General features: G+C 38.7%; 1 protein-coding gene across 17 annotated transcripts in view; it reads right to left on the reverse strand.

Annotated features, from left to right (window-relative positions):
• The window catches only part of GRIP1 (glutamate receptor interacting protein 1), a 310,240-nt gene that overhangs the window by 46,681 nt on the left and 246,199 nt on the right, over nt 1-17,360 (reverse strand). For all 17 annotated transcript variants that reach the window (XM_068190152.1, XM_068190149.1, XM_068190147.1 and 14 more), the window contains 2 exons: nt 1,779-1,926; nt 15-184 (listed from right to left, as the gene is read on the reverse strand). In XM_068190152.1, coding sequence (XP_068046253.1) covers nt 15-184; nt 1,779-1,926 — 318 coding nt within the window. The remainder of the gene's footprint in view (nt 1-14; nt 185-1,778; nt 1,927-17,360) is intronic.

Consider the following 17,360-nt stretch of genomic DNA (forward strand, 5'->3'; position numbering starts at 1 on the left):
ACAGATCCTCTTACCGTGCTCTGGGCCTTTCAGCGCTAGCCGTGTCTGGTGGTGGGGAAGAATCTCCAGTTTGACATTATCCGCTGCATTAGCCAAAAACTGCGTTGCTTCCGCCAGCGTACAATACTCCATGCTGGTGCCATCAATAGACAGAATATGGTCTCCTACATGTAATGCACCACATCTATATAAAAGGGGAAAAACTTGGTATGATCAGGTATGCTATTTGCTTGCACAACGAGTCTTTCTGCCTTCAAACTGGTCATGAGAACTATGAACATGTTCTTTTTTTTCGAGAGACATTTGTGTTTTGTAGGCACTGTCACTGGTCAGACTTTATCTCTATTAGTACAAACCTTAAAAACAATTCCGTTAATACAGTATATGCCAAGACATCACTCACAGAACTGCAATGGGGTAGCTGACTCTAAAAATATGTGTGAATGGTAGCAGGATAAAATGAGAAGAGCTTAAGGAGACTCTAATAACTTGGTCACATATCCCTCACACAAGCACCCAGTTCATCATTTTTTGAGTTATAATTCAAACATTTATTAGTACAAAAGCTGTAAATGATGATGAATTTATGCAGTAGTCAAACAAATAATGAAACCAGGGCTAGCATGGTGACTCTAGGAGTGGGGTGGGGAGGGGGCTATCTGCTAAATTTCGCTGCACTCAAGAGACTGGCTACTGGATGAGTTGAGAAATGCAAACACAGCAGTCAGCATCCCGACGTACCAGTCAAGTGGACAGCTCCTTTAATTGGTTACCCCCTGCGAAATGGGAAAAAACAGAGGGAGAAAATTAAAGCATCCTGCACCATTGAACTGGAGAACACCCCTGGATCAATGGCCGTCACTCTCAAAGTTTCTACTGTAGGGAAAAGCCCACAGAGGAGCTGTAGACTCACTGCTACAAGTGGGTGTTATCAAAAGCACCGTTGCCAAAGAGGAGTTACAAGGTAGGGTGACTGGGGACATGCAGGAGGAATTTGCTGCTGAAACGTAATATTTTAAAAGAATTTAGAGATATGAATATAAAAATATATTGTATATGTATAAACACACACATACACACACACGCACCCCAAAAAAGATCTGCAACAACTCTTGCAGAGGCTCAGACCACAGGGTAAAATATCTAGCTATAATTTTAATGGTTTAAATGGTTTTATTTAAAGGTTTAAATGAAGTCTAAATATTACAGCAGAACAATTTAGAAATACAGAAGCCAGTCTTCCTTATACCTCACTTGTATTCTAAACTATCAGTAAAAGAATCCAGACACAAGGAGTTCCATTTCACTGTGCCACAAGAATGAATGATATATTCTAAAAGAACACTTCAAGGTTGCAAAGCCTCAAAATTTACTTCCCTTGACAGCTGTTCCATATGGTGGGCTTTCTTCAAGAATTCCAGTGGGTTACATTTGTTTTCTTTTAAATACTGATCTCTGCCACAGTGTCACATTTAATAGCCAGAGCAGACCATTCAACTCCTGTGTTGCATAGTGCAAGCAGCCAGTCACATATTACATGGGGGGTGGCTTATGTCACCGAATAACAGCGGAATTAGCTAAAGTAGATGGAAGTCTTCGACTCGGCAGTCTGGAACAGCCATCTGACAAAATGCTAATTTTAAGACATGCAACCTTGAGAGGACCTGCTTCAGTTGATTTTCTCAAAAAAGGGAAGGGTTCCTTTAAAACCAGACCAAACACAAAAAAAAGTAAAATGGATGCATGGACCTGCAGTGTCAGTCCTCTGTCACACTCACCTGTCTGCAATACTTGCAGATTTGATTTTGTCTATGACAATGACCTGTTTGTTACAGCACATCGAGGTAGTTAGTGCAACCCCAAGAGCAGCACCAGGAGTTTTGGCAACTTCAACTAGCAGTGGCCCAGAAGCTGTTGCTACTGAATCTGTTAAAATTAGAAAACAAGAGATTAGTATTATACCAATGCGGTATTTATGTAATTTTCATGTTTTCCCCACATAAAATCTCCATGGCTATTCTATTTCTCTGACCAGATAGCATGTCACTTCAAGAAATACTGGAATAGCACCATTTAAGGTGTCAATAATCAGAATTTGATGTTGAAAATTATAAAAGCAAGAGGAAGTTTGTGAATCTGGGGTGTCCAAAAGTTTCAGAGTGTATCAGAATCAGAGATGGACCAGATGAGGGAAACAGGATGTGTTACTGAATCACTCTCTTGAGCAACTGAAGATAAATATTACCTGGAATTTAAACAGACATGCTGAAAAAACAGAATTAATTTTAAAAGTCAAAAATTATCTGAAAAAAATGAGTAAGTGAATGGGTTAGAGAAGGAAGCTAAATTAATTTTCACAAAAGAAGATGAAGGTCTGTAGATAGCAGCTATAATAATCAAACGAAGAAGATAAAGAAAGGGTCTACAAGATATCCTTCATAAAAGAAAGGACAAAATGGTGAAAGTGCAGAAGGTGTGACCCCTGGAAGTAGTAGAAGTTAAAGCAAAATACATGTGAGGAGGTTCTTTTAACATCCCACCGCTGGATAAAATACTGCCTTACAACAGGACCTAGATAGTAAATGATCTACACTGAATACAGAAAGCAGAAAAGTAAGTTGGAGTGACAGTCATGATTGATGACTGTGGTGAGAAACTACCCCAGAGAACAAGTGCTAGACACAACAAAGCAAAAAGAGAGCAGGCTTCTTCCTAAATGCCAAAACAAAGCAGGCAATGATCAGGGTGAAGTATGTTCTGGAGACTGGCTGAGAACTCCTACTAACCAATACCCATTGAACAATAACTCAGTGCAGTAAGATACAGTAAGAGAAGATGTCCTTTAAGGATATAAAAAGACTGAGACAAATAAAGTGCTATCAGAAGCCTTACAATCACAATAAGAAAAAACTGAATAAATGAAGACTTATGCTGGATCAAAGTTACCAAATGTCAGGCCAGCAAACAGGAGAGACTGGTATTCACAACATACTGGAACCAGCTGTGAGGAAACAAAGACCATATTCAATTGTGATGTGTCTCAGAAGACACTAAGATTGAAGCTGTATAAGAACTGCAGCTGGGCTTCCAAGTATGGGGGAGAGGACAGATATAAGATACTCCACTCAGTCTTAAATCTAAAACATTAGTCAAAAAATGTAATACTGGCACAGAAGAGAGTAAAACTGTATTAGCATACAAAACTAACAATCTGTATAATAATACAAGAAATTGAATGAGAGAGTGATGAACACTCAGTGAAAGTGCTCTTCCTCATTACAGTGTAATGTAGATAAACTGCATATAGAAATGGAGTGAAAAAAGGCTGGATGGAATAACATACAATACCAGAAAAGTGTCAGTTAATTATTATAGAACTCCTTTTCCCCCACAACTTGAAATAATTTTTAGATTCCTGTGGGTTTTCTTTTTTTTTTCAAGTTCAAAATCTGAGGGTTTGAAGGCAAGATTCAGCAATTTTGAAAGTGGTTGTTAAATCTGAGTGAACAATTTCTGTACACAACTAGGGTTGAATTTTTAAAGGCTCAACCTTCATAGGCACTACAAAATAAGTTGTTCCACAAACCTGAACTGATCTTTAAATTCTGAGCCAAAAGAATAGAATCCACCCAGTAGCATTTCTGCCTGGAGCTTCAAGCACTAAGTAGCTTTAAAGCTGGATGAACTGCCCTCAGCAGCTACCTGTCTTTCTCTTACTAACTAAAGAAGGAGTTTATCACAATGAAAGTCCTGTCTTAGATGGCAGGTTAAAGGTCTAAGTAAGGCAAGATGCATGCAGTGCCTTGCAAACAGCCAAATAAGCATGTGCAGCAGAGCAAAATTTAAGCATTCCCTATTCCCATTCCTGCACTGAGAAACAATTATTTTCATCTTGAACATTCCAGTGGTTTCTGGAGCTACACACAATTTTCACATTTACAAATATATTGGAAAAAGACTCAAACAATGTTTGTCATCAGTACCTTGACAAAGGTTTTAACTCATTTTGATCCAGAAAATGGCAAAGCCCAACTTGCACAAGTTCTTTCTGCAATGGTTGCCATTAGGAGAGGAAACTGAATGCAAATATCTGTTGAGAATGTTGTAAATCTTTCAAGATGCTGGTCCTTTTTCCAGTTACTTGGGAAACTGCATAAGCACAAGCAGCATATGCCTCAGTGTTATTTCCCAGGTGCCTGTTGAAATGCACTGGGAACACAAACCCAGGCAGACAGGATGAATAAATAAGATAACTACATTAGAGGAACCAGAAGAGAAGAAATGGAGTGTGTCTAACGGTGGAAAAAAAAGCACAAGGAAGAGAAAGAAGGCAATAATCAAGCACACATTCTCTGACAGAGAAGAATTAGTTTTTCGTGTTGAAGTAAAGCGTGGATATGAAAAATTAATCATACAGGTATAAATTATTCATGTGTGAAGATGTTTCAGTCATTAAGATATTTACACCATGACTGAAGCACTTACACACTATGTTGATTTATTGACTATGTAATTACGTAAGATACACTGATGAATATTGGTGCGAAAGGCACTCTAGATTTTTGATTTTGTTAATAATTTTCCTCATTTTAGAGTATTGCATCTCAATCACTACAAGAGGCCTGATTAAAACTCCCAGAGGAAGCAGCATTGCTTTCTGCATGCTAATATATTTCTTCAGCTAGATAGCAGCACATCTTTTTTATCTGACAGCTTAAATCACTGGAAACAAGGGGTTTTATTCTGGATACACTTTCATGATATGTAAACATACTATTTTTAGTGTAGTATAAATAGTATTTAGAATTTTTTAAAATAAAATGAGCAGTGCCACCTCCTTTGCCTCAAAAGATAATCACAAATCATTTTGAAAATTGAAAAATGTATTTTTAACCTGAAAAAGACATCACATTACATGTGTTTCTTTATGTCCTCAAAAATGTATATATCTGTTAATCCTTACTGACCCTCATGGTATCTGAAATCCAGGTCAACAACTGGTGGGTGGTGGAGGACAAAAACCAGTAGGATTCCCATGGTGGGGAAACCAAAAAGTGAGTTGCTTGTATTAGGCAGCAGAGGATCTACAGGTGAAACAGTACTTTTAAATGCCCTAGATAGGGAAAAGCTTCAGTCATAGCTTGTGATCAATAATGACACTAAATCCACAGGAAATCAACCTTCTTTAGTCTATGATGCTTTTTTTTTCCTTTCCCAAGTCTTCCTGTACTTAAAACTGGGAAGTACAGCTATTGAGCTTGTTCCTGTAGGAACACTGAGCTCTGTTGCTACTACCTGTGCTCTTCTCACTTCTCTTAACTGCAAGGTTTGGGGTGCTCTTTTACTTTTTTCAAAGTCATGGCACAAGGGGTGGAACTGGATGATCGTTAAGGTCCTTTCCAACCTAAATCATTCTATGATTGACAGAATAATCAATGGTGAGGAAAGCACAGCAGATGTAGTTGTGCCAGTCCATTCAGAATCAGAGTGCTAGGGATTAGCCCCCCTGTTTTCTGTGTTAAGAAACAAGAGCTGAAATGTTAAAAGCTTTTTGCTTTTTGTAACAGAAATGGATCAATTTACCACAGACTTATCACCATGAGTTTTGAGTATTTGCCACTGCTTAGGGAAGCTAGATTGCTGAAATGCAAAAATCAAAGGCAACACATAGCTTACATGGCACTTGATTTCCACAGCTAGCTGTACAAACTTGAGACCAGATAACCAACCCAAAGAACAGGCAGGACTTCTAACAGGCTTGATGAATTTAATTTCTAAGATGTGTGGTTTTAGCAGTGACATTCTCCATTTTGCAAGATCCTTTACAGTACTGCTCAGCTGACAGCAGAGCAACGTAAAAGCACTCAGGGACTCTGTGTGCATTCACATTCACTTTTCTTCATTCACCCACAGACTATTCATTACTGTCAGACAGTATCTTAAACTACACTTAATGAACCTTGTCATCCTCTGTGTGGTTTTTATATTCTTAAGGACTATTTATTTTACGTGAATACCAGCCCAAACCCCATATTTTTTGGTGTCCATTTAAACATTTTCTCCATAAAACTGATACACTTAAAGTTGTCCCAGTTCCTCACAGTCCGGTGCAAGATTGCATTCCTAGCTGTGTGAGATTCATAGTCTTCTATCATGTGGTGGCTCCCCTATTTCCCTTCTCACATTTTTCTGAGATTACCATAGAGATAGGCAGTTAACTTGTCTGTCTTTTCCATGATCTCTCACAAAACAAGAGCCACAACTAGAAATGTTTGTGCAAAAGAGAGATCTGCTGCAAGTAGGGAAGCTTTTATCTACTTTTCTCCTTCCTTTCTGTTTCAATTCACTTACACCTTTCTTTTATTTTTCCAGGTTTCACCAAGTCACAGATAAAAAGAGCTGACAAAACCCCACTTTCGCCCCTGTTCTTCATCTACATCACAAAGCACTTAGGCCACTTTGCTACAATTTAAAATTTCTTTTGTAGGGGTATTTTCCTTTACTCATTTTTTTACAGCAATTGGATGACCTACCAAGTCTCTTACAGAGAGCTGAGTGATGGTTATTTAAATACTGATTTTTTTGGGTGGAGGTGGGGGCATGGGAGGTTGCTTATTTATGTAATACCTTTTCCTTGTACTGCAAAGATTATTTGATTTCTATTTTGCAAAGAAAGGATATAATTACATATTTTTAAAGATGATCTAATCAAGAAATTGAGATTGGGATCATGGGTCAATGGTTTCAAGAGGGAATGTAGCAGCAAGGAAGAGAGGCAGGAATAAGACTTCTGCAGTGTTTAAAGGGCACAGGAACCACATTAAAGATGCCCTACAGCTGGGTAGCACCATTATCTCTCATTCAGAGTAATATTATTTGATTCCTCATACGTTTGTGACTAAAGGTCATAAATGAACCACACACAGAACATGATTCACGGTACTGGCTTTGGTATCCTGTTCTACTAATATTGCATAATGTTTGCACCCTGGCTTTGCTCATGCTTCATTTAGCAGAGTAACCTTTTACTCATCTCAGATCTTATGGGCAAAATAAAATCAATGACAGCTAGCAAGCTCTGAAAGGGATTTCTGGAAAGCTAAGAAAGCTGTGAAACTCTTGGAGTAGGTCCAGTGGAGGGCCATGAAGCTGCTCAGAGTGCTACGAGAACCTTTCCTGTGAGGATGGGCTGACAGAGCTGGGGAAGAGAAGGCTCTGGGAAGAGATCATTGCTGCCTTTCAGTATTTGAAGGAAGCTTATAAAAAAGATGGAGAGTGACTTCTTACATGGGTAGATAGTGATAGGACAAAGGGGAACAGTTTTAAACTGAAAGAGGAGAGATTTAGTTTAGCTGTTAGGAGGAAAGTCTTTACCAGAAGGTGGTAAAGCATAGGTACAGGTTGCCTAGAGAAGCTGTGGATGCCCCATTCCTGGGGGCATTCAAGGCCAGCTTTGATTGGGCCCTAGGCAACATGATCTAGTGGGTGGCATCCCTGCCCAAGGCAGAGGGGTTGGAACTAGATGATATTTAAGGTCTCTTCCAACCCAAACTATTCCACGATTCTATAAAATAGAGTAAGCTGACAATGTATTACAAGTAATATTTGTAGAGAAAGGATAGCAGTTTTTAATAAAAGAATCACTATTTAAAAATTAAATATTGCTCTTGTTCGAAGTGTCAGTCTCCAAGGCTGGACTTCGAATCTATCATACAATATATGTGCTCCTTGCATTCCCTTGATTTTGGGGTATTGTGTGTTTCAGGCAGACTGTAGAATGAGCAACAGCTGTTATAATTTTACCTGAACTAGAATTAGAGAGGCAAAACCAGTACCAAATATAGATAAATAAAATACTGTATTTTCCATTATTGCAAGTAACAGGACAACACCAGAACTGCCGGTCTACTGAAAGAAAGATCACAGAGTTCACAGGAAAAAACCCATAAATTGCTGCTAAGGAAAAAAGGCACCAATGGCTTTTTATACTCTCTCATCTTCAGAATAATCAAATTTCAAAAATGATAAATAGGAATAATTCCAAGAGGATGCCAGCAGAATGAGTGATAGCAAAATCAGAGAGACCTCTCAACCTCAGAATGGAAAATGGAGACATTATTCTCTAAACAAATGTGCCACTTGTTATCCCCGCTAAACACAAGCAATTTAATATTCTTGTCAACTGACTGGCACAGTCTTTCCATTTTCCTCTTGTTGCCTAATTCCTGCAGCTCATTTATATGCCTCTAATTTAGCCAAGTTCTTCAAATCAAAAGCTTAGGAGCTGCCTTTACCTAATTTCATACTTTGCAACCTTAGCCCCCATCATCCTTCTCAGCTAAGAAATGTCACTAACTAGTTGAAGAACCATCTCTGCCTTCAAAATGCTCCCACAGTGTGGATGTGGATATATTCAAAATCAGTTTGGGACTTTCTCAGACTTTCTCTCATGTTCGAACCATAAAAACCTGCCTAAACAACTTCAGCTCAAAAGACTTTCCCCAGTCCTCAGGATGCCGCTTCCTCCTATTAATTGTTTCAAGCTCGCACCTTTAACTTTTACTAGGCCGCTTCCCTGCTCAAAAGCTGTATGAAATCCCAATCTCTTAATTTAACTCTATTTTTTTTTTCATGTGCCTTGTTAGTCTAAAACGTGATCCGTCTATTGGACAATTTACAACACAAAAGCAACTTGGTGGATGATGCCTGTACAGAAAATCCTGTATCTCCTTCTTTGAGGATAGTCTGAGTGCATTTTAAATAAGCCCAAGCCCTGCAACTTTCTGCCTTTCTTACCTTGAGAAAGAATACCACATAGAAAATTCACCTGGCACTTAAAGAACTATTAAGAACTCAAAATCTCTACCCCTGATGGCAGCACATGGTTTCAGAATTTGGGAGTACACAAGTACACCTTTATGGTTAGTTTGGCAATCTGAGCCTCAAATAGCACCTTTCCATTGAAGGATGGCTCCGAAAAAGTGCCCTGAAACACTATATAGCATTAGTTTGGTTGTGAAACGCTTGCAGAAGTCAGCAGCAATGGAATTCTTCCTGCATTTCATTCCAGGAATGGAACTTACAAATAATTATTTTTAAAAACCATCTTCCAAAATGAGACAGACCCTGAAAACGGTGCAAATAATATGTCCTCTGCTGAGGCCCTGCAATACAAAACACTAATTTTTCTATGGCACAAAGCACAGATGAAATCAAAGAACCACTGAATCACAGAATGGTTTGAGTTGGGAGAAACCTTAAAAACCATTTAGACCCAATCACCTTCCATAAGCAGGGTCACTCTCCACTAGACCAAGTTGCTGAAAGCCCAATCCAATCTGGTCTTGCACACTTTCAGTTATGGAATATCCAAAACTTCTCAGGGCCTGATAGACAGATACATATGTCCAAAATAACTTTTCATACTTATTTTCTCCTCCAAGTAGGAGAGAAAACAAAATACTTTGGTATCTTCGAAACTCTCCATCTCCTGCATGATTCTGTGTCTGACTAATCAGAACAAATATAACAAATAAGGGCAACACAATCTGCACATCAGCCTGCAAACTAAGATACAGCTGGTGTGCTCAATTTTACATCAGCCAACCTTGAAAGCATATCTGTAAATACACACTACAGATAATACAAAGAGCTGCAGTACCCATCAATTATTCCTATTTGACACAATTCCATCTAACAGGAACACTAATAATTAAAATGGGATTGGATTCTCTTCAAAAGCCTACAGAGAACAAAGCCCCTCACTGCTGTCACTTCATAGATGGGAAAAAGCACTGCAACACCCAAGTTCCCAAACTTTGCACTGAGCTGACAGTGCCCATCTGTCCAAGTCTCTGCCAGACAGGACATCTCAGATAATGCCAAAAGCTTCAGAGCAAAGGTGTGCCATGAATAGTTCGGACACCTGGATAAGAGAACAGTTAAGGCAAATAAGGACCAGTCAATGCTGTGTTAGTGAGATACCTCAGCTGCCCCTGTCTCTCTATGCCGCTGCGGTGGGAGCTGAAACCCCAGAAGCAGCAGAGCCACATCAGCAAGATGCTGAGCTTGTGACAGCCACTCCTGCTTGTCAACAGGATGACTGACCCAAGAACAGCCCCATTGCGACACGGCTAAGCTGCACAACTGGCCCTTGCTCAGGGGTCCTCTGTACTGAAACATAACAACTTATACATTCATGGTTACTTACTATTTACACGTGTTAGTGACCTCTGCACACAAGGTAATTGCAGTCTCTGCCTTGGAAAGCTGACCCTGGGTGTGCTTCTGCTAACATTGACATCAACTGATTTGGTTTGGTTGAGCAGGCAGGAGTTTCAGACTAGTCTAAAACTCCTCTGCAAAGTCTATCAGGTAACTATGAACCAGAAGAAAAGAAAAATTAAACTGTACATTGCTGTTCATAACGGATAATATGAATTTCTAATCCTACAAATGTGTACTATTGGTACCACTTTTTTCACCTGAAACTTTGGTCTATTCAATAATCTGTGCTCTAGTACAGATAAAATTAAAAATAATTGATGCATTGACACAGCCACATTATAAAAGGCTACCATGCAGAAGGTCGAGGCTGAGATCTGACCAGGAGGTTTTTGCACTGAGGTCAAGAGAGTTTTTCTGCTCTTAAGAGGCTGCACAAACTTTGGCTTGTTTGAGTCAGAAAACAAGTTTATTAACTGCCTTCTCCTTCTGCTTTGGTACTGCCTCAGCAGCAGTTCAGCAAAAACATTTCAAAGAAACAGAGAAAGTAGTTTAGGTAAATTGCCCTTAAATCCAACACAGAAATCATGGTCCTAAACATAAACTCTTTCAACCCTCATTGCAAAAATAATCTAGGATTGCCTATATATTTCCAGCTTTTCCCTTCCCAGTACTTGTTCCGAAGAATACAGGAAGAGTACTTAAGAATACTAACAGCACTTAACAAAACTTAACAATAATACTGGGAGTATTCACACATTTAAAGTAAAAGAAAGCTTCTATATTCCCTGTTCTCTGCAGTATACATTTCCAGCAAAACCAATTCCCCATATTTCTGCTCTCAAAATCCCAACTAAACAATAACCTGTAGAAACTCAAGTGGCCCATAACTGTTATAGTCATAGCAATGAGAAGGGCACTCTATCATCTGCTACCTCAGCAGACAGCCTGCCAGCTTGCTGCCAGGGTCACCTTTGGCAAGGCTCCCATGTGGCTCCTCCTCTGCTGCAGGACAAGACATTTACCTCCTGCCAGAGCAGCTGCCACTGCCAGGCTTGGAGGGGCTTCAGGTCCTCTCATGCCCCTGTCTGGTGACTTGTTTCTTTTTGAAGATGTTCCATTGCTCATATTTATAATTAAGCAATTAGTGAATTTATGTAAAGGAGAAACTGTGAAAAGCTTTTTTCATCTGTGTTTCTTTTCAGTCTGTTTCTTTGGTTTTTCTTTTTCTTTTACCAGTGAAATCCACACAAATTTACCTAAGGTCTTTGTAAAGACCTTGAAAAATTAGAGGTTATAGTGTTCAGAGAAAGGCTATTCCAAACAACACTGCGGAGCTGACCATAAGGGAAAAACTGTGCTTATGCAAGGTGTAAAAAAACCCAAATGAAAAGTAGATTAAAATCTGCAGAATATCAGTATAAATCATCATAAAAATACATATACACGAACAAAGATCAGAAGTGTCTGTTTACAAACAGAATGACATTAAAAGGAAAATATTACAATCACCATGTGGGCACAAAGCACTTCAAACCTAATGATCCCCAGAATAAATATTGCCTGGATATACTTATTTTTACCTTCATTCTTTAATTAAACAAGTACATATACTTCCTTCTTCAAGAGCATCATATGGAAGGTAGACAGTGAATATTTAATGAGTAGGAACACTTTTCCCTTTTTTTTTCAAGCTCATGCCTTAATTACTAAACAGTATTCTCAATCTTCTCTGAGTATATGTGGTGGGGGAGAGTTGTTGTATGCTACAGCCCTTGAGTATTCCCTACAACACATGCTTATTAATGATTTTCTCTTATAACCACACTTTAGAGCAAAATAACAGTGTTTTTTTCCCACTGTAGAGATAAACAAAGATCAAAGAAATGAAGGCTGAAAGCATCCATTTGTCTGGAGAGGACGTTTTAAGACACCTGTGTTGGGGTTCACTGCACCAAAATGCAGACCTTCTGTAGGGCAGAACTGAAGTAGCTACACCTGAGCCTAAACTCTCTACAACCATCCAAGAAAACTGGCATTTGACAAATGTGTTTCCCCTGCCCCAGTTTAGGCATCTGCATCAAGATGAGATCAGCATTTTAAGAACATTTCTCTGACATGACTGTTTTTCCAGATAATTTAGTACTATGCAGCAGGTGACTGTGGAAAGTAAAATGTATGCAATAATTCCAATTAAAATTTGTAACGTAACATATGCACCAAGGCATTTGAGTAAGGTTGCATGGGCATCTTAAATTCTTACATTTCTAATCCCTGAAGAGCTGAACTGAAAGGAACTTTGCAAAGACAAGAAAAACCTTCTCCCATATACACAAAAAATCTTGAGTTTATCTTTAAAAATCTTTAAAATCTTTGGTTCAGCTGTGAGTCAGTTTATGAAAGTAGCAAAAAAGCCATTCCTCCAGCATGGGAGATCTTAAAGAAGCACAGAAAGGACACATCCTTTCTTGTTCGCTTTCCCTTTGCAACTGATTTCTAGTTTAAACATAGCAGCTGATGCTTCTCCCACATTCCATATCCAACTAAAGAATGACTGGAAGTACTGAGAAGACCACCAGCATCAACACCTTGCCATGATTTATAAAATCAAATGCTGACATTTGAAATCTGGTCTGTTAGGTGAAAGGCAAAACTTAAATAAAATCAAATGCATGGTGACCGTTCATCCAACAGTTTCTCTGGCATGTTCAAGGGTAGAGACTTTTGCTGTGATCTAGATCCAAAGTGAGATGACCTCTAAAATTTTGCACAGAATTGGCTATTTCATGTGTGTTCCCATGCTAATGCTAGAATACCAGACGGGAAATACCTTAGCAAAGGGGTGAAGAGAAAATGGGCCTGGCATGTTCTTTTTTCATTAGTAGAAAGGAGAGGACTGAGTGGCAACTGGGTGTAATTAAACATTCTGCACAGCATAATTTTAAAGTAATCTGCATCAGTCAAGTCTTTGCAATACAAATCTTTTCTACACTTCAGATTTCAGTTGGCTGTAGAATCCCTAATCTTATGTTGACAAGAAAATAAAACATTGACTTAGTGGAGTAAACAGTGCTTAATTAGCTTTTATGCTGGTAGGAGACATATTTGTTGGCATAAACTGGGTGTCCATTTGGTGAGAACTGAGGAGGGGGACAGAGAAACACAGGTTTTATTTCCCTTTAAGCAAAGCTTTTAAACATAGGACATAAGCTTTTTTTTTTTTTTTTTTTTGCCTTTGGGTCCTATTTTAAATCCCAGCTGAAATCAGTTTAAGCAAGTCTTCTGACTGAGTCAAACACTCATTGTACAGATGAGCAACGCCACTGGAAGTACAATGAGATCATGTTGTAAGATGTGGCAGCGGTGCAATTATCTTGAGGAACTATGTTGATTTCAAGATAAACTTGTTCACCTTAAATGTTGATTTCCCCCACTACCTACATTTCCAGTTCACAGACCTTAGTAATGTCTTCCCTGAGCAGTACACATCTCCCAGGTAGTCTCACAGGATGAGCTTCAGATCTCATTCACATGGGAACTTTGCACTTCAACACCATTAACTGAGGTCATATTTAGGCAAAATATCTAAAAGTATTCATACTTTGAAATCCATCCCTTTTCAGCATAAATGTTCTGTGAAATGATTAATGAACCATTAACCTTACTGTAAAGGAACAAAAATCTGCATCCCATTTTAACCTCTTAGATTATGCCTGGTACAGGTGTTCAAGCAAATGACCTGAGGGACTCTTGGGTTTTTTTCCCCTTGACGTAACCTGTCAGGCACAGTCTGGATGCATCATACCCATGAAAAAAAGTCAAGAGGATGGAGTGGTTCAGATCCAGAATTTTTAAAATGCCTCCCCTCAGGGAAAGTCTTGGGAGATATTTAGTGTTTTTCTCTTCTTGGAATGGAGGCAGGACTGGTGCCTTTCTGCTGTTACTTCCTTAGAGATGGGCCCTTTTAAAGACAGGTTCTGGGGTTACAGCACAAATTCTCTCTAGTATAAAGAAAATCAGATATGTAACTTAGTCTCACAGATGACTGCAATGGTACTAACACAAATCTGGGGCTGTATTTTTTTTAATTGGATTTTTTTCTGATTACAGAGTTTCTCTTGCTTTGAATTGCATGCCACATACAAAAGATCCTTTAATCTCCACAAAATTTAATTATCACCATTTCTGTAAAACTTTCACCTCTGCGCTCTGAATTTAAGTACTGCAGCTACCTGCTTAATATTTTTTTCACACAAGCACAAGCCAGGATACCTCATTAGACTGTTATCATAGTCTCTGTTGAAAGGCATGCTAAGTAACAGAGAAGCCAGCTTACTGACCCACTTCCAGCTGACAAGAGGTATGTGCATGTGGTAGAGGTGCCAATTCTCTTCCACCCTACATTTCATGGTGGCACATGGATAGCCCTCATGTGAAGTGGAAAGATTTGATCAATCCTTTATTTCCCATCTTTTACTAAGTGTCTGTGAGAGTTATTTGCTCCTTTGCTCTGCTTTCTTGAAGCTTGTATGGTGGACAGAAGAGATTACTACAAGAATCTTCTCCTTCCATCATTTGTCTTTAATTACTTATAAAAAGAAGCAAAATAGAACATTTTTAAGAGGTAGAGACTGCTTCCATTTGAGGATTTAAGCCCCTGAATTAGCATCATGAGACCATGTGCTTTGTAAAGAGATACTAACACAGATTAGCAAGGGTCTTCTTTAATGAATGCCCATCATTAAATACATTTGATATTTCAGATTGATTTCTTATAATTGTAAACTATTTAGATTAACTGTGAACAAATACAGGTTTCACCTTCCTGACAAGTCTTTGAAGACAAATTTTTCCATTACTCTCAGAAATCGGTAAGTAAAACAGTATTTTTACACATGAAGTGGAACTCATACCCCTTCCTAGTTATTTATAGCAATTAAATTGTACCTTCAATTTTCTGTTTCAGGGACATCTCATTTCACCTTTACAGTTTTTTTTTTTTTTCTCCCATACAAAGCAATGTTTATTAAGCTGCTTTTAATAAGGTCATAGTTTTAAAAGTACTTGAGATAAATTTTAATTAGACCTGTTAGAGTAATTTGTAACTTATATGGTTCAGCTAAACTCCTTTTATTTCTCTTTAAAGATGATCAAGAAGTTTGTAAAGAAATAAATACCTGTAAGATTTATGAAATCCTTGTAAAAGATGACAACTCCTCCCTTCTGCAATCACCTACTAGCAAGATGGCTATTAAACTGCAGTAGCAAATCACAACCAGACAGAGAAAAGGTATCAGGCAAATAGACTTGGGAATCATGGAAATAATACTTTTCTGATTAAAACATCTTGTTTTTAACTGCTTGTAACTTACAACTTGACCACAGTACAAATATTTGGTGTGATTTTTTCTTACAGTGGTTACTTTTCTCAGACTGTACTTTTTTCTCTCCCCTTAGTTATCTTAGCTGAAACAGGTCATTATGAAAATCCAGAGTTTGCCCCACCTACCCTGCCCTTCCCCCTGAAAATTTTATAGGCTTTATATAGAAAATTCATGTTCCCTATATGTCCTCTCTACCTGACAGATCTGGCACTGAGAATCAAGAGCTAAGAAGAGAAGAGAGAAGGACTTTTTGGGCAAGAAGGGGAGGAACTGAGGTGAGCAGGTTATTGATCCATAAAGAAGCTGCAGAACAAGAAACTTGGGAATGGTTTGCTAAGAGATGGGGACAAGAGAAAGGGCTAAAGAAGGACAGGCATGTAAACCGCAAAAGGCCTTTAAAAGAGAGAAATCAGCAGTGTGAGAGAAATGTATTGGAAAATTACTTAAGCCTTACTTGGCAAAAGACAGCAGAAAAAACTGGGCTGTAAGGAAAGGGAATAGCATGTTGGGGATTTAGGACCTTCTAGAAAAGACGACTCAATCTAGGTCAGTAGAGAAAGAAAAAATAGAGCAGCTACTGGGAAAAAGACAGTAAAGCAGCCCAGAACCAGGATAAGAAAGAATGGAGGAAAGAAGCATCATGCCTCCATGAAACAGATAGGAAGGAATGTGGGATCCAGAACCCTTGCAGTTGTTCTCCACTTTCAGCAAACACCTTCGAAACCCTGTGGTCATGTGTGTGTATCAAGACTTTTCTGGCCTCCAGGAATCAATCACATGTGCACTGTGCTGGGCAGCTGGTCTGATAATGCTCCTAACAAAGAGCAGGCTAGTGGGCTTAGTGGCTCTCACTCTTTTGAGGAACTATTCTGGTATGGATGTCAGAAGCTTGAAGATTTTCTGACAGAGAAACCCAGCTAATGGTACATAAAAATGCGTCAACGCTGTTAAGGATGTAAGCTTACACAGGTACTGGTAAACGACAAACTGAGAGTTGCTTATGCAACCCAGGGGTACCATTCACTGGAAAGAAAAATTTGTTTTCTTACAAGGCCCCGTTCCACACCTCTTTCACTGCTCAGCAGTCCTCACAATGAAACAGATGTCCTACCCATAGGTGAAAGCACCATAAGTTTTGAGGAGCTAGCAGTAAATGAGTTGGGTAGGAAGTGTGTAAGGCATAACTGCAAGGAAAAGAAGGTTACTTAACATGGAGGGAACACCTGACTACTGCTTTTAAGTATCAGATTATATCACAAATTCTGTAAACGCTGAAAGGTACCAACAGCATTGGTCACCAATTGCAAGCATTTTTTATTTCTTTCTATTGCTGATCACAAGAAAAACTGATCAATCAAGAAATGGTTTTTGAATTTCAATTTGAACTTGAATCCAGCCCAAAAAGGTGGATTTTTTTAACCATAATGCCTATCTACCTTGGGTTTCCATGTTACCCCATTTATCTCAAGAGGTATTAAAAAGGTATTTATATTTCCTTTAAAGAAGATAAGTAGATTGAAACAGCTAAGAAAGCAGGAACTTAAAACAAACTGATCAGTATCAAACATCTTACAGGCTCATGATGAGATTAAGTGAAGTCTGCACAACATATGTAGCATGAGAGACGAAGGGCTAAAAGGAATAACCCATTCCCCCTATTATAAAAGAGGAAAAAGTTCTGAAATCTGGAAAACTCGATAGCAGAAAAAAATCACAAGCCTCAGGCTTTTCATGCCAAGGGTAAATGATATC

This window comes from Anomalospiza imberbis, chromosome 5 (assembly GCF_031753505.1).
Source record: "Anomalospiza imberbis isolate Cuckoo-Finch-1a 21T00152 chromosome 5, ASM3175350v1, whole genome shotgun sequence".
NCBI classification, from domain to species: Eukaryota; Metazoa; Chordata; class Aves; order Passeriformes; family Viduidae; genus Anomalospiza; species Anomalospiza imberbis.